Here is a 23,379-nt window from a genome sequence, read left to right on the forward strand (position 1 = left end):
TTGGGCGGTGAGAGGTTGGAGAGCACCCGACCTCCCACCCACCCATGTAGAAGGTCTGGCTTATTCGGCTGGGATCACAGGGGAGATGGACCAAAGAAAGGGGTGGGGTGAATTCCCTTTCTGGTTGAGGACACTGATTTACATGGCCTCGGGCATAGCGGACCACAGGGGAAGCTGCTTTCACTCAAATGGTCTGTCCAGAGGAAAAGGATAGTCTGTTTAATGCCACTGTATTAGTAATAAAGCTGGGGCCTTGGCCGGGCGCGGTGGCTCACGCCTGTAATCCTAGCTCTCTGGGAGGCCGAGGCGGGCGGATTGTTTGAGCTCAGGAGTTCGAGACCAGCCTGAGCAAGAGCGAGACCCCGTCTCTACTAAAAATAGAAAGAAATTAATCGGACAACTAAAAATATATAGAAAAAATTAGCCAGCATGGTGGCGCATGCCTGTAGTCCCAGCTACTCGGGAGGCTGAGGCAGGAGGATCGCTTGAGCCCAGGAGTTTGAGGTTGCTGTGAGCTAGGATGACGCCACGGCACTCTAGCCCAGGCAACACAGTGAGACTCTGTCTCAAAAAAAAAAAAAAAAAAAAAAAAAAGCTGGGGCCTTCCCCTCTCAAATGTTCCTGTTGGTTTAGCAGGGGAAGAGGTCAGTGAGGCCTTCAAGTGAGGTGGATGCAGAGAGACGAGGGGAAATGGTGGGGAGCCGACAGTCAAGGCTCCCAGCTGATGAATAGACAAAATGTGGCACGTGCTTACAGCGGAATACTATTCAGCCATCAAAGTGCCGACATAGGCTACAACATGGTGAACCTTGAAAACACGCCGAGTGAAAGAAGCCAGACCCCAAGGCCACACACTGTGCAATTTCATTTGAAAGGTCCACCGGCAAATCCTGAGACAGGAAGTAGATGAGAGGGTTGCCAGGGGATGGGGGAAGGTGGGAATTGGGACTGGCTGCTCATAGGTACACAGTTCCTTTTTGGGGTGATGGAAATGTTCTGGAATTACTAACGGTGATGTTTGCACAGCACAGTGAAATATACTAATCAATGAAATATTCTTTAAAATGATGAATTTTATGGTATGGAAATCATCACAATGAAAAAAGTCAATCCAGCAAATGCACCACGGTGCGTGAGGAGGGACATAACCCAGAGCGGGCGCCTCCCCACCACCCCGCGTGGGAAAGTCTCCGTGAGGGAGGCAGCAGGCCTGAATCCAGGTCCCGCGTACCGCTTACACCTAAGAACGATTCGTGTGTGTAAAGATGAATACTCTCTAACAACACGGCCCCTGAGAGCAAGCCGGCCACTTCGTCTCCATTCAACCAGCCCAGCACTGATCTGTCCCCATGCTGGAGGGCGTAAGGCTGTGTGGGATTTATCGAGATGTGGCCTGTGTTCGATGGTCGTTCCGGGTTTGAGGACACGTTTGCCTGTGATTTGTATTTTATCAGCTGCTTTAGAAGATAGCAAAGATGCAGTTTAGCCCCTTGGAGGCTGTAATGGTAAGTTGGAGGCAGAACCTGACACCATGTGTGGTGGAAATGAAACCTCCCGCATTGGCTCATTCTGTGGCCCATTCCGTGGCTCATTCCGTGGCCCCCGTGGGCGCTGTGCTGGCTTGAGGCTGGAGAAAGAGAATGAAGACAGAAGCTTGTCCTCCATGAGTGGGGCTCTGCACAGGCAAACAGATGGCTCCAAGACAGTGAGACAAGTAGGCAAAGACAACATAGTCTCTTAGTCCAGCCTAGGGACATCTGGAAAACTTCAGCATCTCCGCGTTACAGGTCAACTGCTCCCAGCCCTCCAGAGGCGAACAGAGCCAGTGGTTCTCAGTGAGGAAGGCACTTCCTCCAAGGGCAGTTTTAGAAATTTATAGGGATGTTTTTAGTGGTCACGACGAAGGATGGCAATGAATGGGGTGCAGGTGTGGGTACTAGCATTCAGTGGGCAAAGGCCAAGGATGCTAGACTTCATGCAATACGTGGCAGTTCTTCAGAAAAAAGAACTGGTTTTCAAGCTGGGCAACGTGATGCGTGCCTGTAGTCCCAGCTACAGAGGAGGATTGCCTGAGACCGGGAGTTTAAGGCCAGCCTAGGAAACATAGTGAGACCCCATCTATTAAAAAAGTAAAATAAAATAAAAGAAAGAAAGAAATATATTTTTTTCAAATATCTTCCTGCTGGACATTCCTGCAGGACCAAATGAAAAACCTGTTTATAATTATAGGCGTGTAGAATCCATTTTATACATAAAAATAATTTTTGCAACTTTAATATACATTGAAATTTCCAAGAATGCAATAACCTTGTAAATAAAGGGACACAATTTTATTCCATTTTAACTTTACCGAGAGTTGTTTACCATTTCAGAAAATCATGGTGTATTTGTCCCCAACACACCATACCTACATCCACTTGCGTTTTTAATTCTTTCACAGGGATCTGCTGAGGGGCACAAGCCTACAATTACTCCATTGTGTTCAGCCAGTGTCGTCGTGCCCAAGCAGTACATATTGACAAACACAGTTCATTAATAGTTACTTTCCTTTTATGTCCCCTTTAGAGTTAAGGCATCATATTTATTAATTGCTTAGGTAAGTTTTATTAGCAATTAATTTTATCGTGAGCTAGTAAAGGGGGCATTAGAAAATAGTCGTTAATAAGGAGGTGTTGAGTCTGGTGTGTTGAGAAGCACAGTGGAATTCCCAAATGCCACCCCCGGGAGGCGGAGGTGTGAGCCAGTGCTGCCCTCTGGTGGCCAGAGGTGGGGGGACACAGCAAGTACAGACGGCCCTCCAGCAGCCAAGGGTTCCAGCATGTCCCTGGGGGCAGTGGAAGGCTGCTCCCCGCCCAGCCCTGACCTCACCCCTGCATAGTGCTTCTGACCTGGGAAGAAGTGCTGGATGGTTTGCAGAGGCTCAAATGGGATGAAAATAAAATATTTCCCCAACCCTGCAAATACCATCCCCACCATCCCCACTGGCAGGACTCTCCACCACTCCCTAGTCTCTCTCTACTTACACCACTGGAGGAATTCCGTATTAAATATTTTCCTCTCCTGTCAAATGGGGATAAGATTGTGAGAAGTAAGATAATACATGCAAAATGCTGAGACCAAAACCTGATGTAAATCCTGGATCTTTTTATACTTGTCATTGGGAGCCTAAGGGAGTGTGGCTGTAGGAAAAAACTCCCTCTGCTTCTCTGGTTGTGGGGGAGCTTGCAAACCCGTTCTAACTATGTGAATCTTAAGTCTTTTGGCTCTAATCTCTCTCCCTTCTTAACCCCTGCCAGGGTCTCCTTCCACCCCTTCCCCCAGCCCTTGGTCAGTTTAAATCAGACAGGGTCTGGGATGGGCCCCTGAAGTGTGGGATGACCCAGCAACCTGCTGAGCAGCCAGCTCTGGAAACAAGACCCAGAAAAGCCTGGGCTCAAGGTAGAGCACTGCCACAGATTCACTGGGTGACCGTAGGCAAGACAACCCTAAGGGATGTCACTAGGTGCCTCCGATGAGCAGCGCTCACACCCTGTGCCTCTCTACGGACTGACGAGCACACTGTTTCAGTGGATGGGAGCGCAAGAGCGAGGAGGAAACTAAAACAGGCTGACTTTAAAGATAACCATGAACCAGGGATTTTAATGTTCTGAAACTGTAATGTGCAAGTTTATTCTCCCCTCACTCAATAGCAAATCAGTATATTCAAAATGATCGAAATCGGGTATTAACTGTATCGTGGGCATTATGAATGCCTAGCTGTTACCAAGGAAGTAGGCTTTGATTAGACATCCAGCCTATAAGCCATGTTGAGCATCCATGTGGGGAGTTGTTTCAATCCAGCTTCATAGAATCTCACGTGTAAAACGTGGGCTGGTGCCAATTTCCTGATCTTCAATCCCTCCAGCGGAGCTTCCCCCCAGCAACCTATTTTGGATGCTGTGGAAACTGAACTCCACTTTGTGGGAGGTTGGGGGACCCCAGACCTGATGTTGACCCAATCGGATGATGCTAGGGGAAATGTCCCCAAACCTTGACAGTCCATGGCAGGACTTGCAAACTTAAACGCCCGAAAGGTGTGGCAAAAACCAACACTGATGGGATATGGGAGACTGTGAAGACGATGACAAAATGAAATATGCATGCCACATCTAAACAGGGCAGCCTCTCCACAGCTCCAGATAATGCAGGGACACAACCTGCGTTGAACAACTGGGTTTAGTGCTTGAAGTATAAGGGAGAACACACACCTTCAACAATCGTGGAGGAATCTCATTAAGGTGTTAAAAAGGATTTAAGAGGATCTGGATGCATGGTAGGCGATTTGGGAGGGTTCAAGGAAGCAGGGCTCTCTCTGAATGGATGCTATCAGGAAATGAGGGATGACTGGTTATCTTAATAAAGGTGAGAAGAATGAAGTGAAGCTAAAGCTGTAACTGGTAAAGGACATTAGCCAAGACAGGGAGACGTTTGGTCATTTTTGTGGTTCGGACAATGTTTGTGTTTTTCTGTGTTCAGACACGACTACAGAACGGTCCCTTATCTTGACCCATCATGGTCACACACAGTCTTGCAGTGATGTGGCTGTCCTGTGAAGTTGTTTATGTTCAGTAGGACATGGAGGCCTAGCTTTTAAAACCAGTTTACCTCCTGGATGACAGGTTTTCTTTTAGAGATCATTTTCACTAAGGTCTTTTAGGCCTTGAACTTGAAATAGTTGGGGACACATTTATCTTCAGAATGACAAGCAAACAATTCAGATGGGAGGGTTTAGTTTGATGTCCCTTCTCAAGAAACGAGAATTTGGTTGGTTTTCTACCTAAGGGCCAGGCTGCAGTAGTTGATTATACCCCAAGATTAGGGTTGAGTGACATGGAGGAGTGATAATGTCTCAGGACATACACCACTTGCCCTTCTGTAGCTAGGGCTCTTGTGGTTAAGCTATGTGAACTGGTAGACCTTAAGAAGTTGTCCCATCTTACCCATTTGTCCAAGGAGTAACCAGGGGCCGTGTAAAAATGTTTGTCCATTTTAACATGTATCAGCATTTTTTGTTGCTGAATAATATTCCATTGTATGGATATACACCACATTTTTAAAATCCATTCATCAGTTCATGGGTATATGGGTTGTTTCCACTTTTTGGCTTTTAAGAAGAATGCTGCTATGAACATTCATGTGCAAGTTTTTTGGGGGCACATTAACATTTTCATTATTCTTAGGTATATATCAATACATCCCAAACAGTGGAATTGCTGGGTCAAACACTAACTTGGCAGAAACTGCCCAGCTGTTTTTCAAGTGGCTTGGACCATTTTACATTCCCCCCAGCAATGTCAGAGGGTTCCAGTTTCTCCACATTCTCACCAACACATGTTCTTGGTCTGTCTCCACCATTACAGCCATGCTAGGGAGTGTGAAGTGGTATCTCCTTCAGGTTTTATTTGCATTTCCCTAACCATGGAGAGCATTTTTTTCATATGCTTATTGGCAATTTGTTCATCTTCTTTGGAGAAATGTTTATTCAAATCCTTGGTCAATTTTTTGAGTCACCTTTTCAAAGTTGTAAAAGTTCTTTATCAGATATGACTTGCAAGCATTGTCTCCCATTCTGTGGTTTGGGTGGTCTTTCCACTTTCTTGATCATCTCCTTTGAGACATGAGTTTTTAAGTTCCATGAAGTCCAATTTACCTATTTCTCAGTGGTTGCTTGTGCTTTTGGTGTCGTATCTGAGACACCACTGCCTAATCTAAGGTCACAAAAATTTACACCTATGTTTTCTTCTAAAAGTTTTATAGCTTCAGCTTTTTTCTTTTTTTTTGAGACAGAGTCTGGCTTTGTTGCCCGGCCTAGACTGAGTGCCGTGGCGTCAGCCTAGCTCACAGCAACCTCAAACTCCTGGGCTCAAGCGATCCTTCTGCCTCAGCCTCCCGAGTAGCTGGGACTACAGGCAGGCGCCACCATGCCCGGCTAATTTTTTCTATATATATGTATTTTTAGTTGTCCAGATCATGTCTTTCTATTTTTCAGTAGAGACGGGGTCTCGCTTTTGGTCAGGCTGGTCTCGAACTCCTGACCTTGAGCGATCCACCCACCTCGGCCTCCCAGAGTGCTAGGATTACAGGTGTGAGCCACCACGCCTGGCCTATAGCTTCAGCTTTTACATTTATTTCTTGGATCTTCTCTTAGTTTTTGAGTAAGAATATGCATTTTAACAAGATCCCAGGTGATTTGTATGCACAACTGAAGTTTGGAAGCATTGCTTTAAATCACTAATAAATTCCCATTTCCTTTAAATCAGTGGTTTTCAACCCTACCAGCATATTATAATCACTTTGGGAGCTTTTAAAACTTATGCCTGTGCCTCATCCAGATACAACAATTCCACTTAGTCTGGGGTGGCCTTATTTTGTAATCTCTTTAGTTGATTCTAATGTGAAGCAAGGGTTGAGAATTACCACCTCTTCACTGATTAACTTTCCACAGCCCTCAACTAATTCTTCAACTTCCTGAGGACGTCCACAAAGCTATTATCACCATCCACTTGTCTCCCTGTTTAATCAATGTTTCTATGTCTTTCTCATTTGAAAAGAAATCTTTACCATCATTCACACACCCTTCCCACATGGATTTCGCCCACATGCCTTTGTTAGGCTGGTTTGTACCCACTACTTGCTTAATTGTGATGCTGGGACTTCAACAGTGCCACATTAAGATTGGGATCAGTGTTCACGGTGCATACAGTACATGAATATGAAGTAGGCTTAGCGTTTGTGGATATGACACAAATCGTACCTTCATCAACAGACTGGAAGATGGAAGTCATATTGGTTGGTAGTGTATGAGTGTGGGGTGGAATAGAAACAAGAAGAGGAAATAGAGAACTTCAAGCGTTCCGGAAAAATTGAAGATCTCAGATTGGTCAAGAGGATGGTCTACAGCCAGCAACATTTTAACTCTAGTTATCATGTTCTCTTTAGGGCATTGTTTGTCCTCAGTCTTTCTGGTTTTTTTCCTTGAAGAAGAGAGGTGGAAATGGATAAAACATTCCAGTCTTCCATTTGCAAATCTAGAACCACAGAACAAATTACAAATTGAACCTTCCACCATAAACAAAAATAACCCCAATGGATCAGTGACCTAAATATAGGAGCTAAAACCGTAAAACTCTTAGAAGAAAACATACAGGAAAATCTCTGTGACCTCAGATGTAGTTATGTATTCTTAGCTATGACATCAAAAGCACAAGCAACAAGAGAAAAATAGAAAAGTTGGACTTAAATAAAATTAAACCTTTTGTGCAAAGGACATTACCAAGAAAGTGAAAAGACAACTCACAGTAAATGGTTCTGCAAATCATAAATCTTATAAGCATTTAATATACAGAACATATAAAGAAATCCTACAACAAAACACAATTAAAAATGGACAAAGGGCTTGAGTAGACATTTCTCCAAAGATATACAAATGGACAATAAACACATGAAAAGATGCTCAACATCATTAAGTCATTAGGGAAATGCAAATCAAAACCACAGTGAGTTATCACTTTACACCTACCAGGACGGCCGTAACTTAAAAAAAAAAAAAAAATGAGAATTAAGGTTGGCAAGGATGTAGATAAACTGAGACTCGCACACTACTGATGGGAATGCAAATGGTACAGCCACTGCGGAAAATATTTTTCACAGCAGGCAAATGCTGTAAGTGCCCAACAGATGAATGAATAAAATGTGGCGTGAATATACAATGGACATACAATTCAGCCATAACAACATGGATGGACTTTGAAAACATACCAAGTGAAAGCAGCCAGACACAAAAGGCCACATATGGTATGATTCCATTTACATGAAATGTCCAGAATAGGTAAATCCATAAAGACAGAAAGTAGATTTAGTGGTTGCCAGAGGCTGGGGTGAGGGAGGAATAGAGAGTGAATACTTAAAGGCTACTGGGTTTCCTTTTGGGGTGATGAAAAGTTCTGGATGATGGTGATGGTTGTACAACCCTGTGAATGTATTAATACCATTGAATTGTACCCTATAAAATGGTTACTATGGTAAATTTTATGTTATGTGTATTTCACCGTAATTTTTTTAAAACAAAGAAAACTATAGGCCTTCCCGCAGGGGTCAAGCCTATCTCACTAACCTCATTACCACACAGTGGAAGTAGACTAGAATACGTGCTTCCCCTGGGACAGACTGTTTTCCAAAGAAAAGCAGTTGTCAGTCAAGTATACTTAGTTCTTTCTACCAGACTGAACAAGCAGCTGAGTCACTACTTCTCTTAGAAAGGAGTGAGCAGTGGTGAAGAAATATGTGCCCCTCCAACATGTTTCTCCTTCTGGGATTACAGTGTATGGTAGATCAAGACGGTCACAAATTCTTTGACATTCCTCCCATCAAGCAGTAGGGTCTATGATCCTTCTTAAATTTGGGAAAGCTAAGACTCCTTGACCAATAACATGTGGGAGAAGTGACATTGGGCCACTTTGGGGCCCAGGACTTAAAATACTGGTGGCTTTCATTTTTCTTGAAATACATACTCTTGAAACCCATCCACCATGCTGTAAGGAAGCACAAGCAGCCCTGTGGAAAGGAACTGAAACCCTGTGTGCACTGCCAGATTAAAGCACGCACTAATTTAACAACTATGTGAACAAGCTCTCTTGAAAATAAATTCTCCAGATCCAGTCAAGTTGCTCCAGCTGTATTCACCAAGCCCTGCCAAAATTGCTCACTCATGAATAAAACAAAAGATTTTGTTCTAAGCCACCAAACTGTGCAGTAATTTGTTATGAAGCATTAGATAACCACAACACAGTGGAAATCCCCTCCTATCTCTGGGAAGAAGGATGGAGAATATGTCTGAGTAACTCTTTTAAGAACTCTAGTTTGAATGCACAAGTGACTACTGTATATCCCACTGAAGAATCAGGCTCCACGCTCAGCTTTGGTCTTTCGAAGGAAACTATACTAGAGCTCCTATACCTGCCTAACCCCATTCTAAGCAAACTGAGGGTATGCTCCATCACTGTCCAGCTCTAGAGGAAATCTCAGTCTTGTTCTATGCAATCTTACCCAAGCAAAAACATTGGAAGGGGGGTGCTTTTCCTCTATTTCAAAACAGTTGATCACAAAGAACAGTTCAGATGGGCTGGACAGGTGTCACTTCTACTGACAAGAAAAGGGAAAGTTAAGGAAAATGATGACTAGAAAGACAAAGACACCCTCCCCTTCACACCTTAGCCCATGTAACAAAGGTACTGATATTAAAAAAAAAAAAAAAAAAAAAACCCACCCTATTCTAAGGAATCAAATGCTGGCAGTAACTCCTTATTCTCTGTACTTTTTGGCAGAAAACAATCACCCCATCAAGTCCCTTCTGCCCCCTCATGCTATAGTATTTCCTATCTTCAAGAGAAGCCAAAGGCAAACTTCCGTATCATCACCACCACACACACCCATGCCCCACAGGTATTATCCATTTCTCCGATTCTCTCTACAAAATTGTGCCTCCTGGTATCTCCTCAGTCCACTCTTAGTCATAATTTTACCCCACCACTCTAAACCCCGAGTCACAGGTCATGAGGGTCAATTCCTTTACTAAATCTACAGAGTGAAAATTCAATCCACGATGAGTACTTGAAGCAGCAGCACATTTAACCTTTCTCCTCCTGATTAAGTGTCCTCACTTGCTTTCAGGATCCCTCTTGATTCTTACCTTATGACCTACCTGTTCATCTCCTCTGCAGCTCCTCTACTTCCTTCAACGTCTCCACTGAAAGAAATGTTCAGTGAAGTACATTTAACTTGTATTAACAAGCCTTCCATGTCAACCCCCTGAACCACCTCTACCTCATTCCCCACACCTCTCAAAGCTTATTCCCTGTACCACTTTCCCCCTAGCTCAGCCACACTGGCTTCCTTGTGTTCTACAAACATAATGAAAAAACTTTTTATCTGAAAAATGTGAGGCCCTCTATCTAAATTATCAGGCCCAGAGAGGCATTTAAATTTGACAGCAGTCACATCTCACTCCTCTCCTCTTGAGCTAATATAACTCTTAAAGCCACTTGTTACGTGGGCTCTAGGCTAACTGACCGCAAGAAGCATAAAATGCCATACACTGGACACCGTAACTCATACCCTGTAGTTCAACAATGTATGGCCAAACGCTAATCAACGTTATTTCTGCAAACCAATGAAAATTTCTGTCAAACAATTTTGTATCAGCCCACTCCTTGTTCCCTTTTGCCTTTAAAAGCCTGCTTGCAAAGGCCAAACGGAACACTCCCCAAGGCAACTTGAAGTATATCCTGGGCAGCTGTCCTCGCTTTGGCTCAAGAAAACTCCTTAAATTATATTTTGTGCCTCAGCTTCTTCCTGTAGGTCAACAATGCTCAGAACACTTTACAGGGCCTTTTCTCTAGTCCCTCTTCATGGAAAGTTGTTCACCCCTCCAGATATTCAAGTCTCCATTCAAATGTCACGTTCTCAATGAGGTAAGGCCTTCTCTGCCTACCCTGTATAAAATAAGAACATCCCCTTCCTGAACTAACCTCCTTACTACTCAGAATTTTTCACCAAAGCACTTATCATTAGCTGGCAGGCAATCAATACGTTTTACTATCTCCCTACATTCAACTATGTAAGCCTCATGTGGACAGAACCTTGTTTTATTTACTGCTATACTTTGAGCAACCAGAAAAGAACTTGGCACTCAACAGATGTTCAACAAATGTTGACTTTCTGAAGCAATGGTTGCATATGGGAAAAGATAGAGAAGTTGAGGAGGAACACTTACTTGATGTTACTTAGGTAATTGCCAAGACAATTTCAGCTCAGGGAAATGAAAGAAAAACAAAACAGAACAAAACGTTGTAAGGTGAACAGGAGAAAAAGAATGCAGCAATTGACAGTAAAGGTTAAATAATTCAGAGTTAATCAATCACTGGATTAGCAGAGCTTAGGAAGACTTCAGAACTGAGCCCAGAAAGAATGATAGGCTCCATAAAGCCCAAGAAGACAGATAAACACCATATGCAACACCAGGGAAGGGGAGATTTACCAAGTATAGCTTTTCCCAAAGTGTGTTCATTGGATATAGCATTACCTTAAAGAAAAGTCCAGTAAAAGGGATGGAAAAGGCTGGATAAAACAACTTTTAGATTTGTTTAATTAATGTAGGACATGTTGTTGACTTTAAGATGTTTAATGTTAATCTCTGAGAGGAAGTACAATATGCAGTATTTCCCTGCCTTAACCACACAACTTTTTGTTATACATGTGTATATATATGTGCACACACAGCCTAGATTCATTTTTGCCACTAACATATTGTTATCCATTCTGTTTTATCATGATTTGTCTATTACATTAACATAATAATAATGTCTCCCCAAACAAAATATCCCTTTCATTACTATATTTAAGCCAAGCCTGAAACCCAAGATTCTAAATACAGAGGCCAGCTGTCATTTATCTGATTGTTTAATATTTGCTATACTTTGTTTAGGGTATCACAAATATTACACTTGGGAAATAAAATCCTGAAATGTTATTTTCACCACTTCATTTTTTATTCAATTTGTACTAAATAACACAACATGAGAACAATTTAAGCCTACAGTATTTTTAAGCATCTTTTTAGTACTTGTAAGAATTTTAAGTATTTTCAATCCCTTAACAAATATTTAGATCTAAGATAAACATATTAAAACACAACAAAAAAATCCTACCAGTGCAGCAGCTTAAAGTACTTAGGAGATCACCCAGTCCAGTGCACCCTGTAAGCCTCACCACCACATGTATGATAAAGAAATCATGATGCCTCATTCAATGTCAAATAGGTACCAAAAACACAAGCAGAGCTCAGGTAACTTACCAGTGGGCTGTCTTTTTAACACACCACAATACAGTGTATGTGACATTTTAGCAGGGGAAGCCTGAAAAATTAATAAAGAATAATCTAAAGTGATAAAATCTAGGTTAATTCAATTCCAACAGCCTTTAGAAGGTTAGAGAAAGTAAAATTGAAGACATATTTTCCTTTCTACAAATAAGGCAAGACAAACCAAGTGTAAAAGCTAGAGATTTATTGTTATTTTGTGATTAATAAATCATCAAATTGGTTATGACACTATCCCACACTGTATACCACCCCTCATCAGTACAAAAGTTTTAAAACCAGACTGAGGCATAGGCAGAAAGAGCAAAGACACATGAATACCATCCACAATAATCTCTAGTCATGCCTCCACCCTAACCTTTGTACATATTTTCCTCCTGGGAAAAGTGTCAGAACAGTGCATGGACTGGTGAGCAACCTGGCCTCTTGACCTTTTTTAATAGCAAGCAACTTGTAGAAGTAATGGAATTCAACTTGTATTTCCCTTGATTTTATTGGTCTGGACTCGTTTTAGGTTACTTTGACATTTTAATTTCCTGTAATTGTACATGAGAGAATGACCTAAGAGAATACTGAACCAGAGTCAGTCAAATATATTACTGACCCTAAATTATGTTTTAATTGGTCCTAAAGGAATGTACCACCCCAACAGTTTGAGAGTTAGGCAGAACTTCTCTGGGGAGGGAAGAAAAAGGCTGCAGAACAGCCAAATGTACTCAACATTCTTAAAACAGCTTTTGTTTTTCACCCCTGAATGATACTTCTTTACTACACTATATGCACAGAAATCCTAACAGAATCTTAGTTGCCAGTATTATTTAAACTGGCCTAATCCAGGATAGATTCCACTGCCCCCCCCTTCCCCACTCTCTGAGGCTCTGAAAGCACAATATTTAACTATTTCTTAATAGAACTACCAAAACACTTCAGAAACAAGTGGCTCACAAATCATTTTAAATCCATGTATTGCCTGTGCATGAGAAAACAGATAAACCCAAAAGATAGTTCTATTTTTATATGGCGATTAAAAATAACTGAAACATCAAGACACTTTCAGTGAAAGCGACATTTCAATTACAAATTGTAATGCCTGTTAAACTATCTATGGGAGAAGCTGAAAAGTCCTAGGCAAATGCACTTTTGGGTATACTACAGTGTTCCTTCAGTCTGCACAAAGATTAAGGTTAATTTACAGTCAATCTGTGAATGTCGAGACAATGTTACATTATGTTGTCTGTACAATTAAATGTCCTTAAAGAGATAACCAGAATCAGCTTTTCTACTATATTTTCAAAAAACCTGACTAACCGATACTTTTGCTGGGAGATGTTTATCAAAGATGCTGTAAGATTTTATACAATTAGAAAATACTCAACTCTGAGAGTATTTCCTTATCTTTACTTTTTTGGTTACAGGTGTTTTGCTCAGATAACCTATTGCAGTATGATTCTAGAAACGCAGTCTCAAATGTGCATACTCTATATTGTATACAAATAAAGCCAAAATTGTCAGTAGTATAAATCTTACAGCATTTTGTTTGCAAAAATACATGCCAAAGTCACAATAAGCAATATTGTACCACAAATTATAGAGAGCAAATGATTTGCTTCTTTTTAATGCTTTTATTCTACATAAATTACTACCACAGGCTAACGTTTAAAAAGCAAATTGGACAGATGCAGGACAAAACCTGTTCACCCAAACTATAAAAGGTGATGTTTTTAAAAAATTACAATAAATGCAGAAGTGTTTGATGCATGCAGTAGCCTTAAATGAAAAAGCATTGATTCCCATTGTTTCAGAAAAGAAAAACACAGAAAAATCCACACATCTTACTGTACTCCACCTTAAAATGCATCATACTGGGTTTGTTTATAACAGCACAGAATTCCAAGAGTCAAATGAAATAAGCAGGTATTTGAAAGTTTTAAGAGCCGTTATCAAAAATAAATTACATTTTTTCGAGATACAGAAATGCTGCTATGATGGCTGGGAGCCCAGTAACCTTTCAATAGCTGCATTGATATCACCTCCTGTTGCTATTAGCGCTTGCAAGTTTGCCTCACGGTTCAAAAATCCCATTGCACTGAGTTGTTCCAGTTGTTGCTGAAATCTGACTTCTGGGTTCTGTAGCTGATAAAAAAAATTAATCAGACTCTAAGTGAAACGAGTACATGTCACACCTAAGTAACTTTTCAAAAATTTTAATTGCTCTTTTGTAACATATGCTGGTCTACTGAGCTTTAAAAGCACTGCCCCTCTCTTGAAACATATCCAACATATTTACAAGTCCATTAGCACTTTGTTATTTTAAATAGACTAGTTTATACCTAAACAATCATGTCAAATGGATTATATAACTTTTCTTTGGGAAAAAAGGTTAATAAACTCCAACCATTATTTTAGAGGCTCATCAACATGCATAAAAACTTGAAGTACCTAAGCAAATAGTTTAAATTAGATGATTTATTTTGTGTAGCTACTGACCAGCTAAGTAACTACAAAAGCCAGTGTTTTATATATAATTCTAACATTCCAATAAGGCTTAGAATGTGGTTTCAATTTCTACACTGGCCAGTCAATTCTTACAAGAGTTCCAGTTTCAGGCCCACAAACTATATTCCTAATTCTGACAATTCAGTGGCATCAAATCTCTCTTCAGAAATGAGGTTAAAAGCATACACACACATATAAATGACCAACCCAATCCCGGCCAACCTGATAATAGGGAGGTTTGTAGGTTAACTTACATAACAATTAATTCTGTCCTATACCAAATCTTTTTTTCTTATTAATTCCATGAATATTTACTAAGTACCTACCATGAGCCAGAAACTATGTTAGGTATCGGGACTACAAATATATTTAAGATACCCTATCTTGTTTATTGAAAACACAAAGCATCTAGGAGACCTTGAAACAGTTTTTCCATTAAGAAGTTTGGGTACAGCCAGGCACAATGACTCATTCCCAGTACCTTGGGAAGCCCAGGAGGGAGGATCACTTGAGCTCAGGAGTTTGAGATCAGCCTGGGCAACACAGCGAGACTTCTAAAATTTTTTTTTTTTTTTTTTTTTTGAGACAAGAGTCTCACTCTTTTGCCCAGGCTAGAGTGTCGTGGCATCAGCCTAGCTCACAGCAACCTCAAACTCCTGGGCTCAAGCAATCCTTCTGCCTCAGCCTCCCGAGTAGCTGGGACTATAGGCATGCACCACCGTGCCCGGCTAATTTTTTCTATATATTTTTAGTTGTCCGATTAATTTCTTTCTATTTTTAGTAGAGACGGGGTCTCGCTCTTGCTCAGGCTGGACTTGAACTCCTGAGCTCAAACAATCTGCCCTCCTCAGCCTCCCAGAGTGCTAGGATTACAGGCGTGAGCCACCACACCCAGCCAAAATAAAAAATTTTAAAAAGTTAATCGGGCATGGTGGCACACATCTGTAGTCCTAGCTACTGTAGAGGATCCGTTGAGCCCTGGAGTTCAAGGTTATAGTGAGCTATGATCACACCACTGCACTCCAGCTCAGAGGACAGAGCAAGATCCTGTCTTTTAAAAAAAAGAAGTTTGGGGGCAAACTACTGTAACAGGTTTGAAGTGGCAATCATCTTTTTAATAGGTTGGAGCAAAAGTACTTGTGGTGTTAACATTGTTGAAACTTGCTATTTGATGTTGGAACACATTCTTAAATAAATATGGTTATGTTATACATCATTTTAATGTGCATTTCTCATTTTGTATTTTTTTGCTAATGACTTATTACTTGCTGTTTATTTCAGACTATGGAAATGATGTTAGATAAAAAGCAAATTCCAGCGATTTTCTTACTCAAGTTCCAAATGGGTCCTAAAGCAGCAGAGACAGCTCCCAACATCAACACCACATCTGGACCAGTAACTGCTAATGAACATACAATGCAGTGGTGGTTCAAGAAGTTTTGCAAAGGAGACAAGAGCCTTGAAGATGAGGAGCGCAGTGGCCAGCCATCAGAAGTCGACGAGAACCAATTGAGAGCAATCATCGAAGCTGATCCTCTTACAACTACACAAGAAGCTGCCTAAGAACTCAATGTCGACCATTCTACTACAGTCATTCGGCATTTGAAGCAAACTGGAAAGGTGAAAAAGCTCAGTAAGTGGGCACCTCATGAGCTGACCAAAAATCAAAAAAATCGTCGTTTTGAAGTGTCATCTTCAAACGTGGCAACAATGAACCACTTCTTGATTGGATTGTGACGTGCAACAAGGAGTGGATTTTCTACAACAACTGGTAATGACAAGCTCAGTGACTGGAGCAAGAAGTAGCTCCAAAGCACTTCCCAAAGCCAAACTTGCACCAAAAAAAGGTCACGGTCACTGTTTGGTGGTCTGCTGCCAGTCTGATCCACTACAGCTTTCTGAATCCCGGTGAAACCATTACATCTGAGAAGTACGCTCAACAAATTGATGCAATACACCAAAAACTGCAATGCCTGTGGCAGCATTTGGTCTACAGAAAGGGCCCAAATCTCCATGACAACACCTCGTACAACCGATGTTTCAAAACTTGAACGACTTGGGCTACAAAGTTTTGCCTCATCCACCATATTCACCTGACCTCTCTCCAACCGACTACCACTTCTTCAAGCATCTCGACAACTTCTTGCAGGGAAAATGCTTTCACAACCAAAAGGATGCAGAAAATGCTTTCCAAGAGTTCACTGAATCCCGAAGCATGGGTTTTTACGCCACAGGAATAAACAAACTTTTTCTCATTGGCAAAAATGTTGATTGTAATGGTTCCTATTTTGATTCATAAAGATGTGTCTGAGCCTAGTTATGACTTAAAACTCAGTCCAAAACCACAATTACTTTTGCACCAAACTAATATAATGGCATAGTGTTAGTAAAGCCAATAAATCTTGCAGATACAAGAACATTATCAGGGGTCCATATTTTTTTAGCCATATTTGTGAGGTGTAGATGTAACACAAGATACTGCAAGAGGTGGTGTGGTGGTGGGTAAAGTAAGGTAGTTAGGATTTTTCCCAGTCAAAAGACAAAGACTAGAATACAGTTGTCCTGGAGTTACTTGGAATAACCAAGTTTCCATTCCTCCCTGATAAACTTTTATAAAACAAAACCTATTCCCTATGATTTTCAAACGGGAACTCTGAAAAGAAATACACTTTTAAAGGCAACTTCTAAAAAGTAAGGCATTAGATTGTAGCATGTCTTCTCTATACCTATAACAATGTTTCCTTTAGTGTACGATACAACACCAAAGTCAATAACTTTTGTAATGCCTGTTTTTAGATTCAATATCTGTAAGACTGTGCTTTTCATTAATCTAAACACCCACCATTTTTTCCCCTTTTTCTTCTTTTTCGAAATTTCTACATTTCTAACATTAAGGAATACAAAACTTGAACAGAAAAGAACTGTTACCTGAGGGTTTACTCCAGCAAGAGCCTGAAGCATTTGTTGAATAAACTGCTGGTGTCCAGGTTCCGTGGTTCCTGCTGTGGAGCTTGTGTTTTCACTAGGTGCAGCGTTAGATCCATTGGTTCCTGAAGAGCCTCCAGTGCTTCCTAATGCCCCCAGGCCAGGAGTAAACCTACGGAAAGCACAAAGAGGTAACAAACCTAAACCTGTGCACAACTAGAAGTAAGCCTAGGTGGCAAATGAGTCATATTTTAACTTAATATCAGCTAAGTAATCTTCTTAAATTAAGCATTTTTAACTTTGAAAACTGTGACTTAAAAGCAATCTCAACAAAAAAAGGGCAGAGTGATATTAGCTCTGAAATTCTCACAGAAAGTAACCATTATGCACTTTTATAATCTTTCCCAAATAAGCCTACCCTGGGATGAGGCCTGGGGCTTCCGTTGCTAACGTCTGCAAACCCTGCTGAATCTGTAACAAAGCCTGCATTGCTCTAGGGTTTGACATTGCTGAGAGTGTATCAGGATTCTGCATCTAAGAAGAAAGAAAACCAATGGTTAAAAGGGAATTAAAATCAGTGAAGGTAAATCTTATTATCTTTTCTTTGTTGTTTCTGGAGAAAATCTAAAACCTCATTGGTAACTTATGATTTCTTTCCCAAAATAAACACAAGTACCTCCTCTTTGACAGCAAACCTAGTGTGCAAATCATTACTTGACATCCTCCCAAGTCCATCATGAAAGCCATTTTCATAATGGAAGACAATCAGGAGCTACTCTGGAAGCCACAACTATTCCCCTTCTCCAACAGAAGACAGTATTATTTCTAAGAGACAATCTCCAAATGCACAATTTGTATGACATGGTAATACGGTGAAAGCCACATATTCCTCCGGACCAAGTGTTATCTGTTGCTGATGTAACAATTTACCAAAAAGGTACACTCTAAAACAATAGTTCCAAATTTGAAGTTAATACATATTTCCTACATTTAAAAGCTTCACTACTTCCAAATATACACCACCTGACTGACCAAGAAAGATAAGCTTACATCATTACAATAGATCAAGGACACTAACTAACCTTGGGAAATAGTTTACAGGCCTGAGTATCATCTGCATAATATATAAGGCCCTAGAACTACCAGTTTCAAAAACACCAAGACTGACTTCTATCTTTTTACATAATAAAATACCATGGGAATCAAGTACTTTTTTATAATATAACCTTCCTTATATGACAACACTGACAATTTTAATCTTACTAATTCCGAGTTTGAGGAAATGAGATCTACCCCTTGAAAAACAGGCATTCTATTAATTTGGAAGAATTTAAAACATTACAAAGAAACCAAATCTGCAAAACAGATAGGGTAGCTCTTTCCTGTTACTCGAGATTAGTTAAACTATAAGGTGTAACATGACACAAGGAAGCACTTCAAAGTTAGTACAGTGAAAGAAAATGGTTTATGGTATTAACAAAGCATTCAAAATCCTAAATCCTCAAAAGCAAAAATAAAATGGTTCTTTCCTCAGAATTTATGTTTAAGAAAACATAAGCAAAAGGTCAGCAGTGAAATGGGGCTGAATTTTAAGATCAAGCTGAATTCTCTACCAATTGACAGCATTATCATCAATCTCTATTCTATGTTTTGCTATCAGCCAGAGAAGAGCAAGGAAAATGTTTACCAAACTGTTTTCAAGCACATCATGACCGAAGATAGCTAGCATCTTTTCTTACTCACTTGTTGGAGGAAAGTTGGGAGCTGTTGTCTCATTTGTTCTTGAAGCTGAGGATTTCCAGCAAATAGGGGATTATTCAGCATCATCTATGGGGCAAGTGTTCAAACAATTTTAACTGGAAATATCTGAAACAAGTAATGTACCTTGTTTAATATTCTATCTTCCCCCGAGTGCCTAAGCTGGCACTTGAAAGGGAGGAAGGTAGAACATAACTAAAAAAGGAAAAAGGAAGATACTATCCACCAGAGGGATCTCCAGAAAAAAACAAAAATGAGGCATCTTCTCTCTTAATGAGAATGGTGATATGATAATGACATGCAAGATCCTAAAACATAAAAGCAATCATTTTCTTAGGCTTTTCCTTGAGCAAAAGTGAATATCTGCCCTTGAAAGAAAAATGGGCATAACTGGCATTCATGAGGGATACATTTTCTGCCATACTGACATAAACATCAATACATGAAACTATATACATGGCTTGCTTAGAAACCTTGACAAACAAGTGGCAAGCACAGAGACGATCCATCTGGAACCACTATATCTACCTGCCTACTACGAAACAGCTAATATTAGGTCCAAAAAAAGAACACCACAAAACAGCAACCAACTTGCCAGAGAAATGGAGCTGCTAGGTGAAAATCAGCCCAGACTAGCACCAACAATCCTCTGGGCAAAGTGTTAAAATGCTCAAAGACCTGAAAGATGTAAATCCATTTGAGAACACCAAGATTAGCACCTGGATTTCACCTCACTACCACCAGAGATGAGAAAAATGGCATATCTCCTAACCTTCAAATAGGTGTTAAGAATTTAAAATTCAGGGCCATTATTAACATGATGTGGTACACCTGAAAGTAAGATTACAATACACAATCAGCATAACTAGAAACTGATAAATTCTCATAGCTTTGAAAAAGACAAATTTTATATTTTTTTTCCCAGAGTGAAAAGTCAACTAACAATAATTTACTGATAGCCTATTAACCCTTCCAAAGTCTGGGGAGGAAATGATTCATGCCCTCAAGTAGTTAACCACATTTAAGAGCAATTAGATGTAAATGCTGAAAACAGAATTCCACCACCCCTTTATAAAGTTCATCTCTTGTAGCAAAGTGGATCCTTTAGTTAATTTCAACACAATAACCAAAGCAGAATAAGTCAGATAACGTTTCATGGAAATATAGTATTTATTCAAAGTGACCAATAAGTTTACAATAAATAAAGTAATACCCACTCGAGATCAACAAACCTGCTTCTTTATCAGCTCCAAATATTTCTTTATTATGAACATATTAATGAGGTTATCACATTTATCTTTCAGGATTTATGTTATTCAAACGAATCTAGAAAAAGTACACCATCTTAAACTTACTCATTTTTTTTCTCAGAAAATCATCTCATTTGATTAAGATATTTATCCTAACTTACCTGACTGCTTATATGACAATTAATTCAGTTTTTACACTCAAGACTATTAAAAAAATATTTAAAAGTCAAAAGCAGAATACAGAAATGGCAAATTTTAATCTGCTGATAACAAGAGTACACTGTAAATATCAATTGTAATAAAAAACATCCATTTCTAGCATTGTCAACATTTTGGTTTAGAGTAAAAAAAGTTTACGAAAGTACTCAAGTCGCTTTATAAATGTAAAATTATAGTTATAAATGGCTAAGAATGAGCTTGTTAAAGTCAAATTTTAAAAGATGCACATTCATTATTAATTACGCAACTATACACTTAAAAATATACAAATAGGCTAACTCTACTTATTTTCTACATTTATTTCAAGCACATGTGAAAATTTTAGCTTAATTTACTGTCAAAAATGGCTCAGTACAGTAAGTTGAGATATTTATTCTAAGTATATGATAATTTACATATGAATAAAAATAAAACTATCTTCCATAAAATGTACCTACAATATGCAAAATTTTAAGTACAACAATTATCCTCAAAATTTGTTCTTTATTTCCAATTCCACAAATTTTGAGGGCAGAAGTTAGTATTGAGAATTATACATCAGACATCTGCTATATACTTAAATCAATATGATCCTAGAGTTTGGAAAATGGAAACCATTTCAACTTACATAATGAACAAGTGATTAATTGTAGCTTTTAAAAGTTAATAAATGAGATTAACTATAAAGAAAAGTATTTCAAACTCCTAACACTTTACCGAAGCCATTTTTAATAAACAGCAAATATAAACTACAGATGATCAAGGCTTACTTCACATTCTCCAGGATTTTATAAGCCCAATGGTGCAGAACCTAGACAATACATTGGAATCACCCAGGAAACTGGGAGTTGGGGGGGAACATCCAATGCAATTATATAAAAATCTCTAAGGATGGGGCCCAGGCATCAGTACTGTTTTAAAAAACTCTCCAAGTAATCTTGAAGCCAGTGTTAATATCCATTAATTTTCTTAGTTATGGTCTCTTTAGAAACAAACTGGAAAATGAATAAATTAATAAAGAACCAGTATACTATCTTGGGGTGGGGGGATCTATAATACAGAAAGAATGAGAACATTCCCCACAAGTCCCTCTCTGCCTTTAATAAACAATTCCAGGCTATGTTACAATGCCATTTTGAGGATGACTATTACAATCTGAGTAATCTACCAAATAAAGATTTCAAATTTATTAACAGTTATTAATTGCTTTCAAGATTTACATTTCATTAAAGAGTCTATCTTCAAAAGAGAGCAATCCAAAACTTTTGTACTTAATCTCCTAACTCAACATATGTAGATACAAAGTAAACCTGCACTATTTTCTAGTCAATAAATGGCGGAGATGATTACATTGTTTTAATTACATATGAAGTATTAATCTACTACAAAGAAATAGACTGTCCAAAAAGTTGGATATGCAGTTTACATTTCTAGTGTGCCAAAATCACAATTACTGGATTACATTATTTAAATTCACACTGCACAGTCCTTTAAATACAATTACAAACTCACCTGTGCAGCAAGGTCAGGGTTCTGGCTTAGTGACTGCATCATGCTTCTCATGTAGGGGGCAGACAACATGTTTTGCATAAGTTGCGGATTTTCAGTTATTTGTTGCAACAAGCTCTGCATTCCTGGTGTGTTGAACATACTAGCTGAAAGTTTGTTTTAAAAAAAAAGACACTGTATTAAGGAAATAATACATAAACAAAAGTTAAAACTTTAAAATATAATATACACTGTGTTTAATTTTAGCAAGTGCAGATGAGTATACACATTATGCTATCAATTGAACTAAGAAAGAATTTTAAAACTAAGATGATCTCCAAAAGTGCATGCCCAAAATATACCAGTAAAAGATGACTTATGATTTTAAACATTCTGGTTACATTTACAGTAAAATCACATCTAATGGAAGGGCAAAGTTCTAAAGTCAATTTAAGGCAAAAATGAGATATGATCAAAATTACTATTGAAAAATCCCATAAAGTGAAGAACTCTGAGCCAACTTTTCCTCCAGGAATGCAAATGACTGCTTAATTAGAATCATATTCAGCACTCAGTACGCTCACATACATGAAAGAAGACTTCACATCTAGGGGAAATAGATACAAGTCCTCTATCCCATTTTTGCTGAGTGCTGGCACTCACTGAGTGAAATGGAAGGCACATTTAACATTTGAGAGACCATTAGAGCACAGCGACTAAGAGCAGTGTCTGGACCAAGATTATCTGGGTTCGAATCTAACTTAGGTAATAACCACAGGCAAGTTATTCAGCTTCTTCATACTTCAGTTTCCCCATCTGTAAAATGGAAAAATATAGTATCTACTTCATAGGGTGGTCGTAACAAATTATTTAATGTGTAAAGTGCTTGTTATGATTATTCTCATTTTTGTCTCTTTTTTGCCAAGGGCTACAGCTGCACTAACGTGAATTTAGCATGTCATGACTCAACTATATACTTAGGCAAATCTTCACTGAAAACTAAGTGATTTGCTTAACTTATACCTAGGTTTTCAATTACTGACCAGATATACCCAAACTCTCATATATTCTCAAACTTAACTATGTCAACTCATTAAGCTTTTTCATTTCCCTTCTGCTGTTATTCTATCCCATGTAGTTTTAACAGACTTAAAACATCTGACTCTTCCCACTTGTCTTTCTAGTTTATTGTAATTCTGCTGTTGATAATTTTGTTTTTCCTATTTTTTCATGTTATAAGTTGTAATTTAATTTTTTCCACATCCTAGAGTCTAAAACTATAGGCATACCTCAGAGATACTGTAAGTTTGGCTCCAAACCACGACAATGCTATGAGTATCACAACAAAGC

The 23,379-nt window shown here is 39.2% G+C and overlaps 1 protein-coding gene across 1 annotated transcript in view; it reads right to left on the minus strand.

Moving 5' to 3' along the window:
• Window positions 1-12,080: 12,080 nt before the first annotated feature.
• The window catches only part of UBQLN1 (ubiquilin 1), a 44,375-nt gene continuing 33,076 nt past the window's right edge, over window positions 12,081-23,379 (minus strand). Inside the window, exons 7-11 of the mRNA XM_012640011.1 lie at window positions 22,054-22,196; window positions 19,079-19,162; window positions 17,754-17,869; window positions 17,339-17,507; window positions 12,081-14,047 (exon numbers count right to left, since the gene is read on the minus strand). Of these exons, the coding sequence (XP_012495465.1) occupies window positions 13,895-14,047; window positions 17,339-17,507; window positions 17,754-17,869; window positions 19,079-19,162; window positions 22,054-22,196 (665 nt within the window). The 3' untranslated portion in view covers window positions 12,081-13,894. The remainder of the gene's footprint in view (window positions 14,048-17,338; window positions 17,508-17,753; window positions 17,870-19,078; window positions 19,163-22,053; window positions 22,197-23,379) is intronic.

This window comes from Propithecus coquereli, unplaced genomic scaffold (genome assembly GCF_000956105.1).
Source record: "Propithecus coquereli isolate 6110/MARCELLA unplaced genomic scaffold, Pcoq_1.0 Scaffold147, whole genome shotgun sequence".
Classification (NCBI taxonomy): Eukaryota; Metazoa; Chordata; class Mammalia; order Primates; family Indriidae; genus Propithecus; species Propithecus coquereli.